General features: G+C 41.1%; 1 protein-coding gene across 1 annotated transcript in view; it reads left to right on the forward strand.

The window, feature by feature from the left end:
- DAB2 (DAB adaptor protein 2) overlaps nt 1-23,201 on the forward strand; it is a 56,181-nt gene extending 32,980 nt beyond the window's left edge. The window contains exons 3-15 of the mRNA XM_004583665.3: nt 113-252; nt 1,031-1,129; nt 5,107-5,238; nt 5,695-5,775; nt 6,207-6,233; nt 6,479-6,532; nt 7,256-7,318; nt 11,387-12,040; nt 13,012-13,174; nt 18,278-18,910; nt 19,352-19,461; nt 20,306-20,373; nt 22,982-23,201. Of these exons, the coding sequence (XP_004583722.2) occupies nt 113-252; nt 1,031-1,129; nt 5,107-5,238; nt 5,695-5,775; nt 6,207-6,233; nt 6,479-6,532; nt 7,256-7,318; nt 11,387-12,040; nt 13,012-13,174; nt 18,278-18,910; nt 19,352-19,461; nt 20,306-20,368 (2,219 nt within the window). The 3' untranslated portion in view covers nt 20,369-20,373; nt 22,982-23,201. The remainder of the gene's footprint in view (nt 1-112; nt 253-1,030; nt 1,130-5,106; nt 5,239-5,694; nt 5,776-6,206; nt 6,234-6,478; nt 6,533-7,255; nt 7,319-11,386; nt 12,041-13,011; nt 13,175-18,277; nt 18,911-19,351; nt 19,462-20,305; nt 20,374-22,981) is intronic.
- Nucleotides 23,202-27,169: the final 3,968 nt, after the last annotated feature.

Below are 27,169 nucleotides of genomic sequence, written 5' to 3' on the forward strand. Positions count from 1 at the left end.
ATCTGATGATTATAGTATAACCAAAATTTATACTGCTCAACTGTGGATCCGTGAGTGTATTTTGTCAAGCCTAGATCTGATCTTACAGTTTTTCCTCTGTTTATATTCTCAGGTTCTGAAAAGACAGATGAGTATCTCTTGGCCAGATTCAAAGGTGATGGTGTAAAATATAAGGCCAAGCTAATTGGCATTGATGATGTTCCAGATGCAAGAGGGGATAAGATGAGCCAAGATTCTATGATGAAACTAAAGGTAAAAGAGAGAAGAATACTCCACCTGTGGCTTAATCCAATGTCAACTGGCATTGTTTTATGAGAACATATTTACCTGCATCTGTTATTTGAAAAAAAGAAAAATGTGTCTGCTTGTAGATTGGCCCAGTCGAAGGCATGAATTGGCTTGCCTGCTTGCTCTAGAGACCTAACTTAAGCACATCAGGACTTTAGGAGCCTTTTCTGTCTGGGAGATTTGACATTTGAATGAACCAAGTCTATGTCTACCATTTCCATCACTGAATTATTATAAAAGCTGTGCACAAACATGTGCATTTTTTCATCCCACTTTTACCCTATTTTAGAACTAGGTAATGTTCAAGTAAAACTCACAACTCTACCTTAAAACATGTTAAAACTGTGAAACCTTCCTTTTCCTTTTTTAATTTAAAATTTTCAATAATATTGTTAGTATAGGAAGCTAATGAAATAAATAATGATTGTTAAGTAACGTAAGGATTAGAAGAACATCTTGAAAGACCTTCAAGTCCAGGCCTCTTGCTTCCTTCTGTGACTACTCTGAGGTCAGGATAATTAGAGTGACTTGTCCAGCTCACTATAATTCATGTAACTAAGAGATGTCCAAGGGTCAGTGTGTTTAATTCATCCTATTGTGTTTTGTGAAAGGTGTCTGTTGTTCTGTAAATGCCAATCCAAGCTGAAAGCAAAGCTAACTGTCTCTGAATGCTTTAGTCTTAGAAACAGCTTAGGTCCTTTTTCTAATTAAACATTTTTTTCCCATCTCTTCAACCTATCAGGGGATGGCAGCTGCTGGCCGGTCTCAGGGGCAACACAAGCAAAGGATCTGGGTCAACATTTCCCTCTCTGGGATAAAAATAATTGACGAGAAAACTGGGGTAAGAATTCATATCCACTGACACATACCTGACCAGCTGAGTCTGACCAACGATTTGCTACTCCAATTTCACCTTCCCTTTTTCTCAAAGTTTGCAAAAACAAAACAAAAATAGCACATACAAAAATTACTCTTCCAAAGTAGCAGACAGAATAGAAGGCAAAGAGTCAATGACATTTTGTTTTGAAAATCATATCCTATAGTAGATGTTACTCTGCACCTATAAATACAGGTATACTGTAACTTTTAAATGGGCATTTGTTGAACTTTTGATTATATAAAATTAGATTTAATCCCTACTCCTTGTTTTTTATGTTACAGGTTTTTATTTTTTTAAAGATTTATTTATTACTTTTTTTTTTTTTTTTCAAAATCAGATATACAGAGAGGCGAGACAGAGAGAAAGATCTTCCATCCAATGATTCACTTCCCAAGTGACTGTAATGGCTGGAGCTGAGCCAATCCAAAGCCAGAAGCCTGGAGCCTCCTCCGGGTCTCCTATGCAGGTGCAGGATCCCAAGGTCTTGGGCCGTCCTGAACTGCTTTCCGAGGCCAAAAGCAGGTAGCTGGATGGGAAGCAAGGCCACCAGAATTAGGACTGGTGCCCATATAGGGTCCTGGTGCATGCAAGGCGAGGACTTTAGCCACTAGGCCACCATGCCGGGCCTGATTTTATTTTAATATGTTAATTATGTGAATTTACCAGCTTACCTACAACTAAAACATTACTCATTACATCTAACTTTTTTCCTTCTTTTCCCTGCCTCCTCATCCCACAGATATAACCCTATTCTATTTTTCCCCTATTCCATTTTTATGGCTTCTATTTTCTGTTACATATGAACAACCTTGCTTTATTGTTTTTGAGTCTTATCCAACAGTTATCATTCGGAGTCTCATGATCCTTTTTTTATCTCCCCAGTAGATAATCATAAGGTTTTTCCACGGAATGTTGACTTTAGCTCATTTTCATTGCTCTGAAACACTGCTATCATGTGAAAGCGCTCGGGAAGACCCCCAGGCACTACCCATCCTTTCTTATAAATACCCATTATCTAACATCAGAATCCTAGGGTGCAGGCACCTTAGTGCATGCTTGCCAAGCCAGCTGGTTCTCAAGTCCACAGACACCATTAGCTTTATGTTTCGCTCTAGTCTGCCAGCTTTGCTTTGCCTGAGCCTACAAGGGAAAGGTGTCAGGTTTCTCTAGCATTTTATTTCTCTGAAAACCTTTTAAAGATACGCAATATAAGCTTTGTAGCAGCTTTCAGCATTGGAAAATCAAAGCCTAAGACAAGTTCTGTCACTTATAAAGATCCTTGAAGAGCTGAACCCTGGGAGGGCATGTGACACAGCAGTTAAAGAGGTCACTTGTTCCGTCTTGGAGTGACAGTGTTGGAGTCTAAGCTCTACTTCATCTGCTTTGCTGCTAATGCCCAACCTGCTGCAAGGCAACAAGTGAGAGATCAAGTATTTGAGTCGCAGCCATCCAGATTGAGTTCTGCTGTGTCCCTGGCTTCAGTCTGCCTAAGCCCCAACTGTTGCAGGCATTTAGTGAGTGAGCAAGCAAATAGAAACACACACACACACACACACACACACACACACACAGAGTACAATTTACTCTCTTGCTCTCTCTTATACTTTCTCTGCTTTTCAAATTAATGAGCAATAAATAAGTAAAACATACTTCTTTTAAAAAGTTTAACTTTGTGGGCACGGCAGCGTGGCCTAGCGGCTAAAGTCCTCGCCTTGAAAGCCCCGGGATCCCATATGGGCGCTGGTTCTAATCCCGGCAGCTCCACTTCCCATCCAGCTCCCTGCTTGTGGCCTGGGAAAGCAGTTGAGGACGGCCCAATGCTTTGGGACCCTGCACCCGTGTGGGAGACCCGGAAGAGGTTCCTGGTCCCAGCATCGGATCGGCGCGTACCGGCCCGTTGCGGCTCACTTGGGGAGTGAAACATCGGATGGAAGATCTTCCTCTCTGTCTCTCCTCCTCTGTATATCCAGCTTTCCAATAATAATAATAAAATCTTTAAAAAAAAAAAGTTTAACTTTGTTACCTACTTGAAAGAATAGAAAGGGAGAAAAATATGAAGGGAGGAACTACTAAGTTAGTAAGCTCTCTGCCGCTTATAACTCCTAATTAGTGACATAGACGATTATATTAGTCAATTTTTTCATTACTATAATGAAATACCTAAGACAAGCTAAGGGAAAGTGATTTGTTTCTATCAACATTGCTGAAGGCTCAGTGTAAAAGATTGGGCAGCTCCATTAGTTTGAAATCTGATGCTGGCATCTTACTGCCACAGTTTCAAGTGGCATAGAACATCACATAGCAAGAGGGGACACAGAGGCAAGGAAAGGAACATGTGGTAAGCTAGGGCTTAACTCAGCCCTTTTTGACCAACCCTCCCCTGAGGGCCTTCTAAGAATACACCCTAATAGGGGTGTATAAGGACCTTCCACAAGGCCTGCTTAGAAATTGTAAGTGGATAAAGTTCCACTCTCTTCGAGTCATCAACTTGGGGATTTGTCGCGAACATCGAGCCCGGTTACTCAAACAACGCCACGAGTGGAGAGAATGGATGCTTGCAATCAAGCATTTATTCAAGCGAGTACACACCAAACAGGACGGGGGAAGCCACCGAGAGTGCCCTTGACTTTGGTCTCATGGAAGTGTGCCGGGCTTTTGGCTCCGGTCTCGTAGGAACCTGCTGGCTTCAGATGGAAGTCCGAGAGGTTTGACTCCGGTTTAGTGGGAGCCTGCTGGCTTCAGTGGCTGGGACCAAGGTATGGATTTTTATACAATTTAGTGGGTCAAGCAAGCAGTTGTTACAACGTTTTGATTGGTTATTACATGTTACCATGTATTTTCATTGGTTACTTTCACTTCACAAGCATGTTTACTTATTTCCAATTGGTTATAACTTATCTGTCAATAACACTTGCTTCTCTTCGCTGTGCAAACCATGTTTTTTTACATATTTATCAAGACATATTTTCTTCTTCTTTTATCATTTTTACCATAACTGGTTTTTCATGACACGCTTACGTACATTAGAGCTTGTTAACAGGAGTGAGAAGAGAGGGCTCACGTACATTGGAGTTTCTTGACAGGAGTGATAGGAGAGGTGGCCCCATTTCACCAGTAGTTTAGGAAGATGGAGTCACCTCTGTTCAAAAGCTCCAACATACAGACTATATCCATTATTAAGTCACAGCATAATTTACATGAAAGGTCTATTTTTATAGTTATTTCTGGGTCATCAATCTCAGAAAAAAGTGTAGTAAGTGTAGTAATATTAAGGATATAATTAATATTATTGGTAATATTACTACCCATATCTCCCATAGATTCATTTTTATCTATACCCATATTAAGTATGTATTGATGGAACATAACCAGACTGTTCCTGTCAGGATTCAACCATTTTCATGAGCTCATGTACCTATCCTATTCAAACTGTAGCAGCCATCTAGGTCATGTTGACAAATGTTGACATCGTTTAGTAACCTCCAGAGTGTACTAGAACACCTGCTCCAGGGATACAGAAGATGTTTCCTCACTCGCTGTGAGCCACCACCCAAGGATCCCTACGAAGGCTCCTCAAGCTTACTCACTGTCCATTTAGGTTTGTTTTTGAGTCAGGAAAGTAGACCTACCTGGAGCAGCTTGGATTTCCTTCTCTAGAAATCCCGGCCTCCTAATCTCCACCTTTTTCTTGCTTTGTGACATCAGATCATTAGACTAAGGAAAGTGAAATGGCAACATTTTAATGGAATCCTTCTTTGTTGTCATTTCTTCCTTCGCTTTGGAGCTCTTTCTCAAGAGGTTAATATCACAATGCTTTGAAGACTACAGAAGTCTTCATTCATATGCTTTAACATCTTCAGACCCATTCCCAGTGATTACTAGTAATAACCTAAAATTGGTTCTGGTTTTCTCAGTCATTCATTGTGTTCCTCTTTTAGGTGATAGAGCATGAACATCCAGTAAACAAGATTTCTTTCATCGCCCGTGATGTCACAGACAACCGGGCATTTGGTTATGTGTGTGGAGGAGAAGGCCAGCATCAGTTTTTTGCCATAAAAACAGGGCAACAGGTAAGCGCTAAGCCTCATGGTGTATCTGCCATCTTGTCCTCCAAATGTACAAGTGTCGAACTCAATGTAGAAAATGGACTGGAAACAATTGGATGTAGGAGGGCTAAATAGTTCATGGAGTAATTCTCATCGCTGGTCTAAGGAATCTTTCCTGAATGTCAGTAATAATCATGGAGTGTGTGTGGCAAGAAGATTGTGAGATAGACTTTTTTAGAAGGTCAATGTTGAATTTAGAACAATAGGTAATTATCTGCAGAAGCTTTAAGGGACTTAAAAGGTAGATTCTTTTTAACTCTGTTGTCCTTATGTTTCTGGAGACCCAGGATGGTGGGGTGGGGGGAGTGGAGATCCCCTACAAAGCAAGGGAGACAATTCAGATGTTTTGATGGGATTGGGGAAGACAGAGAAAAGAAACTAAGCTTAAAGTTCTGACAATGATGTTTTCTCTCACTTCAGGCTGAGCCATTAGTTGTTGATCTTAAAGACCTTTTTCAAGTTATCTATAATGTAAAGAAAAAGGAAGAAGAGAAGAAAAAGGCAAGTACAACCTGGTATAGGAACTGTTGCATCATGACAATGTTTAATAATTATATATATATATGTATATATATATATATATATATATATATATATATATATATATAGCCTATATGAGGAGTTGGCTTCTATATGACTCCTCAAAGTCTAAAAAAATACAGAAATGTACTGCCTGTTCCTCTCCACAATCCAAGGGGTGGATGTTACAATTCGACACTTCTAATTTCCAATCCCTAAAGTTTTTCTCCCTGCAAGCTTCATATTGATTCTGGGAACTTTATAGGACAACCAAGTTTAAATTCAGCATCTTTGTTTAATCTAGTGCTGATATGGAAAGGAGAGATGAATACAGGGCAATTGGTGTACCTATTCTTTTTTGAACACCCTTTAACTACAGATACAAGATCACTCAATTTGTGCTTTCTTTTTAGACGGAAGAAGCCAACAAGGCAGAAGAGGTAAGTTTGCATCTTTACTCTTGGGAACTGTGTGGGCAATGTGTCTTGGTTCTTGCCTGCCACCAGCCTAAGCCCTCTTCACATCTCACTTGTTACTATGTGTTATAACCTCTCTTGCCATGGAAGATCTGTAATTAAATATCCAGGCCACAGTCATCTCTGTTTAGTAAGCCAAAAGAATGGGAAAACAAATGCTGTAGGGAACAAGCATGAACTAATCCCTTAAATATTTCCCACTTTTTCAGAATGGCAGTGAGGCCCTATTGAACTTTGATGAACAAACTAACAAACTGAGATTGGTATGTATGCGATGTTATGATTCCTCCTTACTGGAACATGGTCTCTACTTCCTGTAATTATTTATGATATCAAATTTATGTAAAAATTTCATCATGATAGCTGTTATCCTAAACATTAGTGTAAATGTCAGTATACCAAGTAATCTTTTGAGTAGACACAACGGAATCAAATCCAAATACTTTTTTAAAAAGATTTATTTATTTTTATTACAAAGTCAGATATATAGACAGAGGAGGAGAGACAGAAAGAAGATCTTCTGTCCAATGATTCACTCCCCAAGTGACCAAAACAAAAACAGCAGGAACTTCACTGATCTGAAGCCAGGAGCTGGGAGCTCTTCCAGAACTCCCACACGGGTGCAGGGTGCCAAGGCTTTGGGCCATCCTTGACTGCTTTCCCAGGCCACAAGCAGAAAGCGGGATAGGAAGCTGGGCTGCTGGGATTAGAACCGGTGCGCATATGGGATCCTGGCGTGTTCAAGGCAAGGACTTTAGCCACTAGGCCACTGCACCGGGCCCCAAATACATTTTTTTTAATAGTGTGGTCTAGAGGAAGTTGGGGGCATGTCTACACTTCCCGACCTAAATAACCTAATATTAAGTCTATGTTAGTTAAAAATGAAAATCCAATTACGATAACTGTTTTGCTAAAATCTAGAAAACAGTTACAACAAAGTAATCTTTTAGTAGATCATCTGAATCTAATCAAAATACTTTTTTAAGGGTGTTCACCAGATGGATTTGTTTGGGGACATGTCTACACCTCCTGACCTAAATAGTCCAACAGTAAGTGTTTGTTTTTAAATTTGCGATGTAATAGATATGACATCTGTACAACAAAATACAGTCAGCTAGAAATCTTGAGCATCTCATTGAAACTTGTGTGACGACATGAAGGATCAGTGGTGGCTAATACAATTTGAATTTGATGTCACCCTTGGAACCTATCAGCAATTATTGTGATAAATGAAGTTTGCTTAGAAGTTTGAGCAATAGGTCAGGCATTGTAATTTTTCTTGGCATTACTTAGATTCAGTAAAAGGAGCTGAATTACAATTTTTTGTATAAATGTATGCACCTGATGAAAGTTTTCGTGAATTAACCGAAGATTCCGGGCCTCTTAATTTTTTTGGCCTCTCTTTCTGTGGCAGTGTGCTGCATTGGTGTGAGATACAATTTTAAAGAAATAGAATGCTCAGCTATCTTTAAATAAAGCCTGTCCTCTTTGGAAGAATTATTTATTCTATAAGGATACTGTAGTTATTGAATGTTCTTAATATTGATTGTTGTACAGCAACCCTGTGAGAATGGAGCAATATTTTTCTTGGCATATAAAAAGTTGGTAGTTCAGAGAAAAGCCTTTACAGAACCAGGAAAAAGATCCATATCGAAGGCTAATACCCAAGTCTTCATCTTTCCAAAACAGGCTTCAAATGAAAACATCTGTGTAATTTGTAATGCTTTCCTATAACTTCTATTATTCATTTAAGCTTTCCTGTTTGCAAGGCACAGCATAAAATGTACAACATCACTAGCATGTCTATTGCCTAGAACACAAGCCAACATTAAAATTAATCTTGAAAGCTATCAATTATCATTAATTACAGGGTATTTTTCAAGTTAAAAGATATTTCTGAGGTCAAGACTTCCTAGACTTAAAAAATAAAAATGCAGTTTAACTAGATGAAAAAATTTACAATAATGAGAGAAATGTCTAGCTAAGAAATTATGAAGCAAGACTACAGGACCTAGAAGGTCATAAGAACTCAAACAGCAGATCAGAAACAGGGGAAGATTGTCACTTCCCAAGAGATGACCAGGCCAGTTAAGACCTCCCTGGGTAGCACACCTCCAGCTCAAAACGTTGGAGAAGAGTTTGGGATGAATTGGTCCCCATCCCTAACTGTAGACAAATCCAGGGGCCCAGAGGCATCTTCAAGACCCTGACAAAGATTGCAGCAGAGAAGCCTGTTTCCTAACTCATTCATTCTTCATAATGTTTATTACCTTTTAAGAAGGAATAATAGTAGTACTGCATTAGATGACTCCAAGAGGATCATCCTGCTGGAAAATCTTCTTTTGTTTCTGGACAACTTTGCCTTCCCCTCCATTAGCAAACCCGTCACCAAAGAAAGTTAATGTCTGAGAGACCTATTTGTGTATCTGACATTCAAGCAAGTGCATTGCAAGAGAGCAAAGCACTCAAGATTGAAAGCGGGATTCCATGGGAATGGGTGTGGAAAATGTTGAATCTACTTTTGTACACTTCAGAAAATTCTGGAAAAGGATATGATAAAGTGACTAATCTCAAGTTTTATTTTTATTACACTTCGCAGTCTATGACATTGATTTAAAGAAATTCAAGTTTTAGCTTAACACAATTAAAATAGTAAATACTATCAAAATAGATACTACCTAATAAGGAAGAGAAAGTTAGCAAGGCTAATTATGAGCTGTTAGGACTTTGACAATACGTCCTATGTACTGACTCCATATTCACAGGTCGCAAAGTTGATATTTCTCTTCTTAGTAAAATCCAGCATGTTAAAGAATGCAAAATTGCTCTGTAAATGTGAGAAGAGAAGGAAATCTAAAGGAATTGAGTGCTATTAGTGGTTCCAGATAGCCGTCTTTCTCTTCAAATTCATACGGAAAGTTCTGTGCCTTTGAAGTAATGCTCATGTTGCAGATATGACATTCCTTAGAACATAATTTTTACTGAAAAACCTTTGGATGTTATCCTTCCACACTGTCATCAAAAAAGAAAGAAAAAAAGATGACGGGAAGAAGGGGGAGGGGATGGTATAAAGAAAAAGGAAGGAAAGGAGAAAGATACCTCTAACTATAAAATCTATGATTTCAAAGCAGAGTGGTTATAAGAAGACAATTTAAGGCATGATCTTCCCCCAAGGGAGTTAGATCTGGTACAAGGGATGGGATCAGGGCACAGAGTTCAAATGTTATGGGCACTCTTGAATATACATTTGGTATACCCCGGAAGATGGCACTGAGTATGGGTCAAGTTTAAAGATTAGTGGGAAAAGATTGTGTCACGAATCTAATTTTGAGCCGGGTCATTGAAGAATGAAGAAATGAGGCAGTAAGTAGTCTAAAATAACTTGTGTTCCAATGAGAAATCATTTTGATAGTTGGCCTAAGGAAGCTTGTTTTAATATAATGAGTAGCAGAAAGCCACCAAATGCTCTAAGAAAGGAAGATCAAATTTCACAGGCTTGGATGGTTGGAGAGACTGATGAGTCAGTGTGACATTTATGCTGCCTCCAACCCTAAGAGTGAGGAGTCATTCACTTTCCAGTTTCCAATGTCTATCTCTCACGCGTTCAGTGGTGGCCACACAGATGCAAATGTTCACAGTCCAACAAGGAATTGAAGAGGGACTGGCCAAGGTGTAGACTGTGAATTAGACTGTTAATCTTGAATTGCCAACAAACCCAACCTGAGGAGAGCCTTATACATTTTACTTATAGGATGACTATTCAGAAGTCTAACATTGTGCCTCCTGTTTGGTGCCCTAAGAACTTCTCAAGTATTTGAAAAGGAGAACTCTACCAGCTGTGAACACCCAACGGTTCTAACCCAGAGGTGGCTCATAACAAGTGATGACATACTGAAATCAAAAGCTTTTCTAATAGATTTTATCCTACCTTTTGATTGTATAACGATATATGCTTCCAGTCCATTTCTTTGATTAAAAAATTAATTATAAGCTCTTTCTGGTGACAAATTCTTGTTACAAAGAGAAAAGCTGACTTATAGAAATCTCTTTTTATTCCTCACAATAAAAGGAGCCCCAAAAGGAAATGTCAATGAGGTCTGGTTCCGCTGTCTCTTCTATGGATCACAGAGTAGGACCTACGCTTTCCAAACAAGAATCATTTCCCCTAAAAGCTGAGGAAGCCTGTTAGGAAAAGGGTATGCACAGAGGAGAGACTGATGTATAGTAAATCAGGTTGGTATTGAGTATGTCAGGTTATAGAAGGATGTGTACAGAAAGAGGAGAGAAGCACTCTGGTGGTGTGAATGAGAGATACAGCTTGTCTAGCACATTCTGCAGGAGTCAAATCTTTGAAGAGATATCTGTAGACATAAAAGAAAAACATTTTTTCCTCTTTAGAGAGACAAACTGAAATAATAGGGAAGTGTATTTGACCTTAAGCTTCATCCTACAACAAAGAAATATGAATAGCTTAGCCAGTAAATGTTCTCACTCGGTGAGGGATGTTGCCATAGATTCTGATGATCATATGTACGTCAGGTAGAAAGCTAGCCCAGGGAAAAGTATTTGACCTTAAACAAGATGACACAATAAAGAAGTATGATATATGAAGATCTTTTTCAATGAATTCTCTCACTTAGTGAGAGGATATTACAATGGATTCGGGGGCATCAGATGGGAAGGTAGGCCAGGCAGCTCAGGTGACTTATTAATTTCAAGCTTACCAGACCCAGATAATCAGTGTGAACAAGTCACAGTCTATTCCCTTTCAGATTTGAAAGGCATGAATTAAAACAATGTTGATAACAAACTAAACCAGTCTGTGTATGGGGATCAGAGTAGCAGACACATTAAAAGTGAGATTTCACGCACTAAGAGACTAACAAAGCTGAGACCTAATCAAAGTTAAGACTTCATCAAGGAAAGCAGGTGCTGGGCAAGACCCAATCTACAGCAACGGATGCACTCAGGACATTGATGGTAGTGGTCAACCAGTTGGTCACAACCAAAATCTGGGGATTTTAATATCCTGATCATCTTAAGTCGTTTTCTTGTTTGAAATTGTAACATGAACTAACACTTTCTTTTTATTTTTTTTTTCTTTCCAAATGTGATAGGAGAGCAAAGATATCCTGTTAGTGGATCTAAACTCTGAAATCGACACCAATCAAAAACCTTTAAGAGAAAATCCATTCCTAACAAATGGCATCACCTCCTGCTCTCTTCCTCGACCAAAGCCTCAGGCGTCCTTCTTGCCTGAAAATGCCTTTTCTGCCAATCTCAACTTCTTTCCCACCCCTAATCCTGATCCTTTCCGTGATGATCCTTTTGCACAGTCTGACCAATCGACACCCTCTTCGTTTGATTCCCTCAAATCGCCAGAGCAGAAGAAAGAGAATTTGAGTAGTTTGTCTGCTCCCCTGAGTAACGGGCCCCTGAATGGCGATGCTGATTACTTTGGTCAGCAGTTTGACCAGATCTCTAACCGGACTGGCAAGCAGGAATCTCAGGCAGGCCCGTGGTCCTTTCCGAGTACGCAAACCCAGCCGGCAGTGAGAACTCACAATGGGGTCTCTGAAAGTGAACAGAACAGCTTCCATACGCAATCCTCCCCGAACCCCTTTGTGGGAAGCCCTCCCCCAGGACTCTCTGTACCGAATGGCGTCAAACAGGACGTGGAAAGCCCTGTCCAGTCCTCACTGCATGACTCCATAGCCATTATCCCACCTCCACAAAGTACCAAAGCAGGAAGAGGCAGAAGGACTGCTAAGGTGAATTACCTTCTCCACATCCCCATTAGAGTGCATGTGCGCATGTGCGGTATCAGAGGGCGGTGTGATGCGAGCGCTCTTAGCCGCTGCTTTCCTCGCTTCCCGTGTGGCTGTGAAGTTGAAGGTGGGATGAGCCACATCATCTTCCCAGGAGGAGTATCCTCCCTTTGAAAACCCCTTCGCTGTGTTTGTCACCCCCTGCCTTCTGTTTGCGTGCCGTATCACTGATTATACTAAACACAAGTTTTTCCATTTTTAATGCTGCTATGCTCTGTGTCTCTCGGGTAAGTCTAATTGTCATGTTCTGGGAGGGGAGGGCCAGAGTTCTAGTGACTCCTTTGTACCTGCCCCACACTAACACAACCATCCTCTTGCATTAATGTCCCCAGTGGAAAACTCTCAAGCTTGTCTCCTTTTATAAGTGCTAACTTCATAACCTATTCCCTTCAAGGAAACTCACATACTATCAGCTTTATTCCAAAGCAACTTAAAATGCATTTTCTAAAGGCATCTTTTTAAAGCTTTCAGAGGACTGTATGCAGGCTTGCTTAACAATTAAAAGGTTGTATGGACTCAATGGAGACTAATTTAAATGCAGCGGCATGATCAAGAATTTCAGCAGCCTTATAGTTGCCCTTTCTCAGCTTCAAGCTTTTAGCTTTTAACCAATAAGGGGGACGAGATGGATTCAAATGTGTGAATGAGCAAAAGAAATGTTGCTGTGCGAGTCCTAGTTTCTATCAGTCACTAAGACCCAATGGTCTGTTCATAGCACAAATCTGTGTCTTTTTCTTAGTTTTGACTTTTGGCTTTGTCTTTTGTACTTATTATAGTTTTTAGAAAATTGTTGACCAATAATAGGGAAGTCCTTCCTGTGGCTCTCAGATGCAGGGGGAAGAACAGGACACAGAATTGACATTGTGTTTCGCTATTGCTGAGTGACTCCTCTCCCTCCTTCCCTGCTTTGCCAGTCTTCAGCAAATGACCTGCTGGCCTCAGACATCTTCACTCCTCCCATCTCAGAACCACCCAGCCAGACGTCACCCACAGGACAGTCTGCAAGCCTACAGACCAACCCTCTGGATCTCTTCAAATCAAGTGCTTCTGCCCCAGTGGGGGCCCTTGCAGGTCTAGGTAGGTGCCTGGAGACAAGGTTAGGAACAGCTGTGTTACATCGGCTGGTAAAATAATGATGCGTTGCAGCAAGAACCTTCCTTTTCATAAACCTGAACATCCTAAGCACCCTTTGTCCATGTGTGCTTCTGTGTGACCCTTCCCCCATTCAGTTCTAAACTTGTCGCTTGAATTTGGTTCCTTGACTTAGCATGCAACCAAAAAATCTGTTTTCAACATTGTACGCTCCGGGGCTATCTGGTGAGGGATTCCCGCAAGAGAGGAGTGAGGGATGCCAAAGCTTCAGTGGTGAAAAGGAGTTGATCTGTGAAAGCCTTGGCTGTCATCTATGTTGGGAAAAGTGGCACCAGGCATAGCTTCTATGCCATTTGTTCTAACTAGATTGAAGCCCTAGCCCTTATCAATTTATATATCCCTCTGGAAAGGAAAATATTCCTCGAGAAGGCTCTCAGTGAAGCCTGAGAAGCCAATGGAAATACAGAGTGGAAGTCTTGGGTTCTGGGCTCAGCAAGTCCCTAATCATTGGTGGTAGTGGCTCAGGCACATGGTCGGTCTCTGAGCACCTAAAAGGTCTTTGCCAATATTTTGGCTAGCTGAGGGTCTCAATAGAGTTAGATGACAGGTACTCTGCAGCTGAAGCTAAGGGGTACACTGAGATGGAAGAAGACATGGGATTTTTGTCAGATACCCAGGAATGTCACTCATGGGAGTTCTGGACCTCCTACTGCTGGACCATGCCACCTGAGGAAAGTCAGCCTGCTATTGCTTGCCCAGAGCATCTCATTCTTTTGGTTTCCATGGAACAGTTTTCAGCTACCACAGCAATAGTCTTTGGCGTCCTACTGAGGAGTTTGTTTTTCTGTTTCTTGGCACCTGTAAAAGCCCCAAATAGATTGAGCCTTGGAGGTGGGGAAACTACAGAAAAAGAAGGACTATCTTACCCACTTCGGTAAAACTTAATCTGGAATCTTAGGTCTCTAGGCCTCCTGAAGAGTTAATCATCAAGATCTCATTATTATTTTTTTTTTTTTGTCTCTTTCTCTGCTATTTCCTTGCAAAGGAAAATCTATTATCTGTTATCCAAATATCTGTTATAATAAATCCATTTAACAATAGTAGTAGGGAGAATAGTAGGAGTAGTAGAGTAGGGAGGCAGGAAGGAGAGGAGAATGGGCCTTCAGTACATGTGGTTGTGAGAGGCCAACATGTTCCAGGCCTCTGCGTACACCGGTACCTCCACGTCCCTTGCACACATACCTTTCCTCCATCACTCCACCAAGTGGAACTGGTCAGTGCCCTGACCTAGGAGTATCAATAACTAGACCACATCACAGAATGTTGTAGACTAGCATCTATTGCCTGAATTTTTACAGCCAATATTAACAAGTCAGCCTGAAAATACAGCTGGACCCCATAACTGCTCATGTATGCATATGAAGTGAAGCTTGTTGGTGAGATGTTCCTGTTGAGGCCTTGGGGTATGCAGCAGCAGAATACTGATGGTTCTTGCAAATTTGGGACATAGAACTCAGTTGGAGCTCTGTGGTGTAGCCCATACCCACTAGCAGGGAGCCCCAGTCAGTCCATGGAAGGTGGCAGGTCTGGCTTCTGCTGGACCTCGTTGGGGGACCATCTCCTCAGAACTGTGGGTGGACACAGGGGGCTGCAGGAGGCTGGCTCCTCAGCTTTGACCTGTTGCCCTGTGTTTTGATCTATCCTTAGGAAGGTGATAACATCCGTGTGGTAGCCCTGTTTCTTTTGCACCCTCTTTGTCCAGCTTAGAAACTCAGGGTCTTAGAAACTGAGTGGGCAGAATCTGGTGGGTAAGAATAAAAGCTGGCTTATGTCTACATTGGGAAAGCCTTTAATTCCTGGCAAAATAGGCTATTTTTCCCTTTCTGTGTGCACCATTTGCAGTAATAGGATCTATGAGCAGAACCATGCATTTTTCTTAGGGAAAGATTCTCACATGAATGATGATAGAATTCTACCCTCTTAGTGCACATCCAGTTGATGTGATTATTAGTGAGTGATTCTGATTCGGTAATACAATTCAATTAAATTTGCTCTGATGCAAACAATAATTGTCCAAATAATTTATGAAGGGTCTTCAAAAATTGCATGTTATGAAAAAAAACTGCAGAAGTTTCCATTTTTTAAAAAATATTTTGCACCAAAATCTTTTAATTCCATTTCTCCATGCACTTTTTGAAGTACACTTAGAGGATCTGAAGGAACTTTTTCGCTCGGTTTGTGAACTAAGGAGTATACTCTTCAATGAAAATGAAGTCTGATTTGTTTATCTGTGAAGTAAGTATTCGACTGAGCAGAGCGTGTGAGAGTCCTGTCGCGGCTGTCAGAGTGGAAGTGCAGGTGCTAGAGTCAGAGCTGGCGGGCCAGCCTTTCGGTATTGGCTGCCACAAACTGCAACCTTCTCCATTGTAGTCAACCTGCTTTACCTAGTTCAGCTCTCTCCCTTCAAAACTATTACTAAACTATTTATTTATTTATTTATTTATTTATTTATTTCAACAGTGGATTTACTTTAGTGTAAAAATTTTTTTAATTGGCCCCTGTTTTGTGTAGGATGAATTTCTGAAGTCCATGTACAAGCATGTTGGTTAAGTAAAATAGCCATTCCTGTAATTTAGTACCCTTTGTGAGGGCACCATTATATATTCTTCATCTGAGAGCCAACATTCATGATAATGGGGTGAATTCACAATAATGTCACTTGGGGCCTGAGCAGTACCAAGTTCTCATCCTAGGAAGATCTTTGCAAACTATTTCTTCTCTGGAAACAAAAACATTTTTAATCCCAATTTCAAAACTCTTTTTCTTTCTTTCTTTTGAGATTTTATTTATTTGAAAGACAGGGAAATAGAAGAGGAGAGACAGAAAGGTCTTCCTTCTGCTGGTTCACTCCCCACATGGCCAGGGCTGGGCCAGACCAAAGCCAGGAGCCACAGGAGCTTCCTCTGGGTTTCCAACACAGTTACAGAGCTCCAAGCACTTGAACTATCTTCTGCTGTTTTCCCAGGAACATTGGAACATTAGCAGGGTGTTAGATCAGAAGTGGAGCAGTCAGAATGCCAGCTGATATCCATATGGGATGCCGGTGTCACAGGCAGAGTGACACCTGTATCAAACACTGGCTTCTGGTGACCTTTTCTGAATTATATTAGAAAAATGAATTATTAAAGAATTCTGTCCCCCAAGACTGAAAGTAAGTAAGATTTGAGAGGAGAGCATCATACTTGAATAACCATGAACCTGGATTTAGGTTGATTGTTGGCGGTGACACTATAACTGAATCATGAGTAGATTTGGGATGAGGTAGAACAGACTATGCCATGTGTATTAGGAAAAGATACTGGAAGGACTACACAATGGTTCAACAGGCTGGTCATTCATCTGCAAGCCCTGGCATACCTTATAGATATCAGTTCATGACCCAGCCACTTTTCCATCCAGCTCCCTGCTTATGGCCTGGGAAAGCAGTGAAGGATGGTCCAAAGCCTTGGCACCCTACACCTATATGGGAGACTCAGAAGAAGCTCCAGGCTCCACACTTCAGACTGACTCAGCTCTGGCCATTGCAGCCATTTGGGGAGTGAACCAATGGATGAAAGACGTTTTTCCTTCTTTCCTTTTCTCTGTAAATCTACCTTCCCAATAAAAAATAAGTTTGAATATTTTTAAAAAGGAAAAGCTAGAAGAAATTTTTCAAGAAAGGTGGCAAGGGGCAAGGCCAATTACTGGAGAGTCCTGGATTTTCATGCTTTAAGTGATTCCTGATAAATATGGCAAGATGGACAAGGTGGAGCCGTCCACCCCCAAAGATCAGATGCCATTAGAAGGCCATCAGTTACCTTGGATGACTTGCTTCCTGTTGTCTTCTCTTCATCCTTCTTTTAAATCCTTTGTTCAACTTCAGGCGAGGTTTAGTGAGTGATACTTAGCAAGAAGCACTTTTACTTGAAATAGGTCTCCCAGGACAACAGGTTCCCTCCTCTTTTACACAGAAAACTCTAAAACTAGATTGGCATCAGCCAAATTTTGATCTTCCCTTTACATAGCTCTGTCCACCTTGGCAGCATCAAAAAGGAGGAATATTGAAATGATTTCTTAAGGATGCAAGTGTGCTGAGTCCTTATACAAACTCAAGATAGTCTCCAGACCTGAGCCAACTGTCGAGGGCAAAGAGCAAATCAACAAGTCAGAGGGTCCAGTGGAGCACCTTAATTAGCTGCTTCATTATTAGGCAGAGAGTGGTGGTGCCATCTGTCAAGCTGGCATTCCCACTTTGGAGTCAAACACTTGGAGCCCGATTGCCCGATTGCTCTGTTCCAATTCAGCTCCGCTCTAAAGTAGCTCTTGAAGCAGTAAAGACGTTCCATGTGGAAGACCCGGATGGAATTCTGAACTGGCTTCAGCACGGCTGGCCCTGGCTGTTGTGATCATTTTGGAAAGTGAACCATATATATATACACATATATGTATATATGCACATATACATATACACATATATATGCCTGATAAAGGCTCATATTTTCTTTTTAAGATGTATTTATTTTTATTGGAAAGACAGATTTATAGCTAGCAGAGACAGAGAAAAAAAAATCTCCCATCTGTAATGGCCAAAGCTGAGCTGATCCAAAGCCAGGAGCCTGAGGCTTCTTCTCCTCTCCTACATGAGTGCAGGGTCCCAAGCACTTGGGCCATCCTCCACTGCTTTCCCAAGGGCGGTAAGCAGGGAGCTGGGTGGGAAGTGGAGCAACTTGAACTAGAACCAGCACCCATATGGGATGTCACTGCTTGCAGGTGGAGGATTAGCTAATTGAGGCATTGTGCCAGCCCCAGGCAACTCCATGGAGTTGGGTTATCATCTCGTAAGTAAAGTGAAAAAGTACGAAGGGGAGGAGCATCGAGATGCCGTGAGCCCTTGCCTGTTGTCTATTCTGCATTTGGTAGTTAGCCTTTAGAGTGAGTCAGTCTCTCTCTTGGTGAGCCGCCACGGTTAAGGAGGGTGCTTGTCATGTAGATGGACGGCAGGAAGCCTGCTCATGCTTGTCTCCTGATGAAGGTGTTCTCTTCCTTCAGGTGGGGTGCCAGTTACACCGCCCCAGGCAGGACCCTGGAACCCAGCGTGTGTGGTCTTCAATCAGCCCCCTTCTATGGTCCCCGGCACCATCCTGAGTGCTCAACCTTCAGGTTTCACTCAGCCGATGGTTTTTGGTCCAAGCCCAGCAATGCCAAGTTGGAACCAACCTGTGTCTTTCGCAGCGTCTCCTTCCCCTCCGGCCCCTGCCATCTGGGGCCCTTCTGCCTCTGTGGCCCCCAACACATGGTCCTCCACAAGCTCTTTAGGCAATCCTTTCCAGAGTAACGTTTTTCCAACTCCTAACATGTCTACCCAGAACCCTTCTGGGCTGTCCTCTCTCCTGACCACTCCTCCTCAGCCCCCTCCCAGAACTGGCCCTGCCAAGGATATCCCCAGTGATGCTTTTACTGCCTTAGACCCCCTTGGGGATACAGAAGTCAAGGAAGTTAAAGAAATGTTTAAGGATTTCCAACTGCGGCAACCACCTGCTGTGCCTGCAAGGAAGGCAGAACAACCTGCTTCTGGGACTTCAAGTGCCTTTTCCAGTTACTTCAATAGCAAAGTTGGCATTCCTCAGGAGAGTGCAGACCACGATGATTTTGATGCTAATCAACTGTTGAATAAGATCAATGGTGAGCTCTCTCTGCCTACAGAATCCACAGATACTTGCAGAGTCAATGGCAGGAACCCTCTCCCATTCATCAGAGGTCTTACTCTTGCGCTGGGGTTATGGAGACTGCTGACCCAATGCTGCCCTCTGGTGATCATTCTTAGAAGGGCTTCCAAGAGCTGTAGAATGGTGATGACACTTGAAGGTTGCGTGGTAAAACCGCACCTCTAATCTATGGCTCTGAATAAGGGAATTCTGAACTCATCCACTTCAGAGAAATACACATGACGATTTTTTATTGCAGGAAGGGATGGCTTCGTCCTAGCATTTGGTTTTGATTTTTGTTTCACTGAGGGAAATTGGGGAAGTATGCAACTACATTTCAGAGTATCTTATTTGGGAGACCTCTGTCTACACAGGGGAAAAGGTTGTCTACTAACTGCCTGGGTTTTTCACATTCTAGAACCACCAAAGCCAGCTCTGAGACAAGGTACCTTGCCAGCTACCAAATCTATTGACAATGCATTTGAGAACCCTTTCTCTAAAGATCCCTTCAGCTCATCACAACCCTCTGTAAGTATCAACTAAAGCAGCTGCTCCTTCCACACGAGTTAACCTTGCTTTAAAAAAAGACTTATTTATTTTCATTGGAAACACAGATTTTACAGAGAGAAAGATTCTTCACCTGCTGGTTTGCTCCCCCAGTGACAATGGCTGCAGCTGAACCAATCTGAAGCCAGGAGCTAGGAGGTTCTTCCAGGTCTCCCATGTGGGTGCAGGGTCCCAAGCACTTGGACCATCCGCCTCTGCTTTCCCAGGCCATTAGCAGAGAGCTGGATCAGAAGTGGAGCAGCTAGAACATGAACTGCCACTCATATGGGATACCAGTGCTTGAAGGCAGAGATTAGCCATTTGAGCCAGCAAACCAGCCCCATTTGTAGCCTTGCTTTTACAGTAATTTTTGGATAAGGAAATATGTTGGCCTAAGGTTTATCATGCAAACCTTTATTCAAATTGGGAAAGATTACTTTTACAGGAATCACAGTCTTCTGAATTTAAGAAATGATATCACATAGAAAGTGTCCTTCATTTAACTGGGATCATGAAAGAAACTGTTTTAGGGGAAAACTGAGCTGAAATGTTACCTTAAAAATCTTACAAAAATGTAGGTTCTTAATTTTTATAGCTCATAAAAGTAACATTTTTTCACTGTGAGGGAGGGCACATGTCATTTACCTGCACCTTGATTTTGATGTACATGTGTGCATCACAGTTCACTAAGAGGTGATCACGAATCAACACTATGCCGGCGTATGAACTAAATGTGTCTTAATGGAACTGAGATGTCTTCACTATAAACATTGTTCTCTTAATGACGGTAGTTGTATTTGTTAACTAGATGGTTTTATCCCCTTAGATGGTTTCTTCTCAACCTACATCTGATAAAAATAGGGATGCTTTTGGGAATCCTTTTGCCTAACGTTGGTAAGTAGAAGATCCTATTAGACCTGCTTTGGGTAATTTGGTGAGATAGGGTGGCTCAAGGAATAAAAGGTGAAATTTGAATTTTAGAAATTAGTCGTTACAGAGGGGAAAAATCTATACCTAACTAAAATAGTAATATATCCATGGGATTATGGGTATCTGTCTTATCCTACATTTTTTCTATGGGAGTCAAACTCAGTGCAGTATTTGACTGCTTTCTAGCATTTTTACCTTCATAGTGATTACAAATCATCCTAGCAATAACTTGAATTCCTACAAAAGGTTCAAATCCCAAAAACCTTCAGAAGGTACCAAACAAGTCAACTAGACAATTCATCGTCACTGGCCATCTGCCTTTATGTCTCTGTGGACACTGGCTATTAAAGTTAGCTTGGCATAATATGACGTGTCAATCTAAAAGTGGTAGAAGCTGTGGAAGCTCAGAATGCTTCTGAAGATTGTTGCTTCTTTAATGGACTTTGTCCTAGATGACTGTAAGGGCTCAGTGTCACCTGTTCTTGCTCAACAGTAAGTGGCAGTAACTCTGCTCTGATCTTTAAAGATAGAAGCTAGATAACAGGGCTTATCTCCAAGTCAGAGAAAGTGGGACACAGTTGGTACCAGTAAAACAATAGAAAGAATGAAAAGAACTCAAACCCAGTTTTTCTAGTCTTCCCACATTCAATCAGTACTATTAACCTAGGTCTTCACCTGTCTGTGGTTTAGTTTCAGATAGATAAATATATTAAATATGACATCAGTGATAAAACTGGACTTAGAGTAGTCCATCCTTATCTGTGTGGAATCCATTCTAAGACCCCAGTAGACATGTCAAATGCAGGTAGTGTTTAGACCTCTGTATCCTATGTTTTTAATAATGCATATATACATATGATGAATTTAAGTGTGTAAATAAGGTAAGTAAGAGATAAATGACTGAGTCGTAAAGTAGGATATGCTATCATAAAATTTATGTGAGCATGGTCTCATTCTGCTCAATGTTATGAGATGCAGTTCCTACATTATAAAATGAAGTGAGGTGAGACCATAGCAGTTAAGATGCAGTACACATCCTTTGTCTACTATTAACAGGACCTCCTAATCTTTAAATTTCAACCCCTTTTATTCCAAGTATTTTCACTTCTGGGGTGAAGCATCAATGAAATCTCTCCATAATGGCTGTTACCCACCGTTTCTGGTAAAAATGCCAGAGCACAAGCACATCATTTTTGTTTCTGAGAACGTGTGGTTTCTTCACTGTGTCCTCTGTGCCTGCGCCACTGCCACAAGGACCATAGTGAATCTGTCCTCTCATAGTTTATGTTCTAATGCCCCCTTTGAACTTTTAGCAATGTAGGTTCTAGTGAATGGGTATTTTTTGCCAAAAGAGCTTACTTTCATCAAAATTGACATTGGAAAGTAGCCTTTGGCAGCAATTTTATGTTTTCCAGTCCAAATCGATTACTGATTTGGGGACATTCCTTGCTGAATTCTTGGTATAAACTCAGTGTTCTCTGAGGCAACCTGTTGCTACCATTCAGAACAGGTCTGCTCTTAACTGCCACCCACAAAGTCAATGCCTTCTCCATCGTAACTGACCATTCCTCCCACATTGTAGTTAAAGCTTCTGTGGTTTGAGATCTAACAGCTAGATTAACATGAATCTCTTGTTCTTCAAGATTTCATCAGTGGGAAGAGTTGCTCTTAGCATAGCTCATAAAACTTTGGCATGGAATTATTTTGAGCATCTCTTTTCCCTTTGAAGGAAGCACTTTCTAACTTCTTTTTGGCATAATCTGAATTGCCAGTGTTGCTGTATTTGCATATTGGGGCCACTAGTAAGTAAAAGAAGGGTCACTTGAACCCACATCTACCCTAGCTGACCTGATGAATAGGCTGTCTTTGGAGTAATGATCATGAAGGCAGTCCATGCAGGGTAGATGTGCTGGACGGATAGGTGACACCTGCCCTGAGTTGAGACTAGCCCACTAAGGCATTTGAGATTGCATCTTGCAACTCAGTATAGCATACAATGTATAGTCATTTGCATTATTGTCCCTCACTTCTATTCTGCAATTACAATATTTTCTGCAATTCTCTTTTGCATGAATTTTGCTTCAAAGAATTGGATAACACCATTGAAAATGCAAATTCCCTGCTGTGGCTGAGGAAAGGCCTAGTTGATGAGAGTCTAGGTGATTCTAACGCTAGTAAGGCAATATAGTAGATACTGAACGACTAGAAGTTTTAGCAAAGGCTCTTTCTCATTTGAACAGGGAAGAATGAACTACATTCAGAGTCATGAAGGATGGCTTACACTAAATTAACTGGATTTCTTTGGAAGCCCTTTGTTTTGTGAGTCTAGAAGAGGGAATAGTTTAGGTCAGCCTGTTAAACTAATAGATTGAATGAGAAGAATGATCATGGGAGAAAATTGCTAACATTATTGAGCACTTGTTTTAATTGCTTTATTACATGTTCCACCTTTATTGCTGATTCAATCCTCACAGTAATCCTAGGGGATACTATTACTGACATTTTAAATAATGACTTGATGTTCAATCTGAAAGTTCTAACCTCAGGTTTTTTCTTTTCCATACTCTTCCAGGAAATTGATATGCTGACTGTCCAGTGGAACAAAAGGGTTGGCCTTAATAGTCAAGGACAAAGTTAGTAGCCAAACATGTCCTGTCTGTCCTTGTTTCAGTTTTGGCATATTATCTGTTGCCTTATTTCTTGTTGCCTCTTCCACTTGTAAAACGCCTTTCACCTTTTGTCCATGTTAATGATAAACAATCTATGGCTTTAAATAAATTAAGATCCTAAAAGTGCTCAAGCTTAAAAGTAAATGAAGTAGCTTCCCTACTGAATCTTCTTGCTGCCTATGTCCCTAGAACCTTCTAGAACATTCTAGCTTCTGAGTGGAAGATACAGCCACCACAACCCCTTATACCATACTGTAAATTTTCAAGTCCCTACTGTTCAAAGGTGCTTTGGGGTTCTATTTTAGAGCATAAAACCTACAGACTTTTGTCAAACACAGCACCTTTTTGAAAGAAATACTGCTTCAGACCATCACTTACAGGAAATGTCAAGGTAGAAATGAAGCAAGTTCAACTTCTGAGACGCTTTGGAATCTAATGCAACTAAAGGTGCTGCTGCTTCTCTTCTGACTGAGGATCAATTTCTCCCCAAGGCCCTCTAGCTAAGACAAAGGAGGGAAAAGCATTATTCATTTTTTCTCTCCTTTTCCCTCTCTCTGTTCAGTCAGTCTTGCTCCTGCGCTCATATAACACATGAACCCTTCCCGTAAGCAAAAAAGACTTCCATGACAAATGTCTAAGAATTCACACATCTGGAGCTTCTCTTCATATTTGTTTACTGCTAGTCCCAAAATCTAGAACTGCAAACGGACCACAGCCTGCACCCTTCCTGTGAAATAGGAGATCATCCTTTTTCTAAGTTGAAGTTCTAGAAGAGCAGTTAATGTTGGAGAGAAATTTAATTCAACTCTGCAATGATAAACTGAAGAGCCAACTGTCTCGCAGCTGAATGTGATTGCGCAAAACACAACAGGTGCTTTTTTAGGGGGAGGGGTCATGATAGGCCTTGATCAAGTAACTGGAAAATGTTCCTGGAGCCATAATCTCATGGCTAACAGGAAGATAAATGAGAGTGGGGGCCAAGTTGAAGAACAAATATTTGGGGTTATCTTTGAAAAATCTAATGACTGCAATATTTTTTTTCCTTATAACCTTGGAAATCTTCCCAGTTCATTCTTAGTTCTATTGTTAGCACAGTTCTGAAGGGTTTGTTCTTGCCAAGTTAAGTTTTGTTTTGTTTATGTTGGTTTTTTGTTTTTGTTTTTGTTTTTTTTTTTTTTTTTTTTTTTTTAGTGTCGTGTCGTGACCCTTAATGCTCAGGTTTCTTGGGGGTATTAACCATGTACAATGTTACCTTCAGAGGAGGGACAGATGATGCTCAGGGTCCAAACAAAGATGGCAGCCTCCTGAGCCTGTGTTGCTCAATCCCAAGTAGTCCAGCATAAGACCTGTGTTTTTATGTTTAATAGTTAATCATAGATGGCATACTTTTTCATTGGACTTCCTCTTCAGTTATTACAAGCACAGACTTGAAATAGTACATAAAAAAAAGAAATAGTACATAAAATTTCCAAATATCCAAATGTGCAAAACTGGAGGTAACTATTACTAGGTAGGTGAATTATTTCAAAGTGATGATCAGCCACACAACTGTTTTGTAAATACCTATTTTCTTGTGCACTTTTCTGTATGCAAATAAAGCTATAAATGTACTCATTTCAATAAACTGGGATGACATAATCTTATGTGTTCTTATGAGATTATTCTAATATTTGATCCCTGTTGTGGGTTGACATTAAGATCAAAGAATAAGACATACCAGTCTAAGGTGGACACATGTTATTTATGACTGGATTGCCACAAAGACGAAGGCAAAGTGGCAATCCGTGATATGGGGACATGAGTAAATTATTATTTATTTTTTCAGTATTTTATTCTCTCTGATCTATCTTATCTACCTATCAAGAAGAATTATATATATATATATATACACACACACACACACACACACACACACTGGAAGTTTAATGAAGTCCAGTGTGTGAAAGCTACACCAAAAAAATCTCAGCTTGCACCCAGTGCGAAAGTTGTTCATTAGTGTTCTCCTTTGCCTCTCCTCTTTCTAAATTCAGTTATAAGTGACCCCATTAAGCTGTGACTGTGGAGCACAAGCTAGATTGGCCCAGGCCACTCATAAAAGGTACTTGGGGGCAGGTAGGCCAATGAGCAAATAATTTTTTAGTATTTAGATGCTCTTAGATATTCTCATGTAAAATTTCGGGACTCTAATTCTTTCCAGAAATGAAACTATAAGGAAGAGGATTCCAAAGCAAGCCTTGATTGCATATGGTAATTCAGACATTACACCTAACTTTTCTAAGGAACAAGACATTCTTATGGCAGAGGGATCATTCCTGGGCACCCACAATTTACAGATATTCTGTATCCCTCCCTGCCTTCCCTCTTCTCTGAACAGAAATACTCCATTTCTTCCCAACAACAGTGAGGTGGACCACAGGAAAACAGAGATCCTTGACAGAAGCAGCTGCCAGGAGAGCCAACAGGAAGCCATGGATGAACTGGAGAAGGCCGCTGATAAAGATGTGCTGTGTAAACGACTGGCTGACCTGGGGGCTGGGCAGTGTGTCCTGAGTGCCATCCCCTGTGGCTTCATCTGAAATTTCTTGGCAGAGACTAGCCCTTGCTCATGCGACATCCATTTTAATACATTGGGGGCTCTGTTGGTGAGAGGGAAGTACTTACCCAAGTAGCCCTAAAAAGAGGAAACAGACCTCTGCTCATTTAGTCTCCTTGGTAGCCATGTTGCTTGTGCGCTAGAAGTTGTTTTGAAAATTCAGCTTTTGTGATACCCTATCATTCTTGGAAAAGGGTTTCCTCCATGTTTCAGATATATCTGAGCTAAGAAAAAAAATGAAGTTAAGCAGCCTGCATGCCCCCATATTTCTCACAGAAAAGTGATATGAAAGGCAAGGGTTACTGATTTTCTCAGGGTAGCCTTTTATCTGTACAGCTTGTTGCTGTTTGTACAGAATAGCTTGACTCACCGACACTGGAGTCCCACAAGGAGGGCGATGTTCCTGCTGTTGACATCTGTGCTGTGAAATAGTTGTGATCTGCTCCAGGGCTTTCACTGAATATTTTGTTGTAAAACTGTGTGATAATAGGAAGGTTTCTTCCAGCCAGTGATTTCAGACTCTCCCATCAAAATATTAATCATGGTGGCTCGAGAGTGTAACAGAAGGTGATCCTGTATCTTTCCCATGTGAAAAGCAAGGAGGGGAAGGGATGGAGGAGGCAGCTAGCTCCAGAGTCCAATTGACCTGGGACAACCTGATGAATGAGGACTCTGAGTATGCCTGAAATCAGCTACTGAAAGACAGGCACTGGCCAAAGCTCTCTGGTAAATATGTTAAACTAGTGCCATTTCAGGAGATTGCTAAATAATAAAACAGCTTCTTTAAAAATGGTGTGGTTTTAAATAATCTCCTATTACAAATAATGAAAACTCACATTGCAAACTGATGTGCAAGCCTGCCTGTGTATTGGGCTGTGCCCAAGCTGTAGCTCTGCTTTCCTGTCCCAATTACAGCAATACTGATGGATGCAGGCCAACCATTTTTCATCTCATCTAATGAGTGACCAAGCTGCACATTTGTCCTTGCCTGCTGGCATTATGTACTTAATTACTAATCCTCTACCATTTAATGAAATCCTATGAGTACTGTTCTCTAGGGAGCCCACAGGGACAGAGCAACCGACCTTCTGCGGTGACAAAAATGAGCTTGTTACAAATGAAAAAAGAGAGAGAGAGAGAGAGAGAAAGGGGGAGAGGCAAACTCAAAGTCATCATTGGCTAAGTTTTCCTTGTGTTTGTTAGTTGTGAAATTTTTCTTCCAGGTCTTTTTTTCATTTGGTTCACTTGGATGATTATTCCATCTTACTTGTAAGAGAAGAGTTCTTGTTTTAAAGGTTAGCAGCAGATCTGACTTGTTGCTGTGAGCTGCATATGTTTGAGATGTGTAACTAAAGATGCTACCAACACATTCCTGTGTAAAAACAGTGATGGATCACTGTAGAGGACTTTGAGGGCAGCTGTGATGAGAGTGTAAGATCCAGGAGCTAAAGCAGAGAAAGGGAGAACAGGAAGGTGGAGAGGACATTGACCTCCACTT

The sequence above is a fragment of the Ochotona princeps genome, chromosome 23 (genome assembly GCF_030435755.1).
Source record: "Ochotona princeps isolate mOchPri1 chromosome 23, mOchPri1.hap1, whole genome shotgun sequence".
Lineage (NCBI taxonomy): Eukaryota > Metazoa > Chordata > Mammalia > Lagomorpha > Ochotonidae > Ochotona > Ochotona princeps.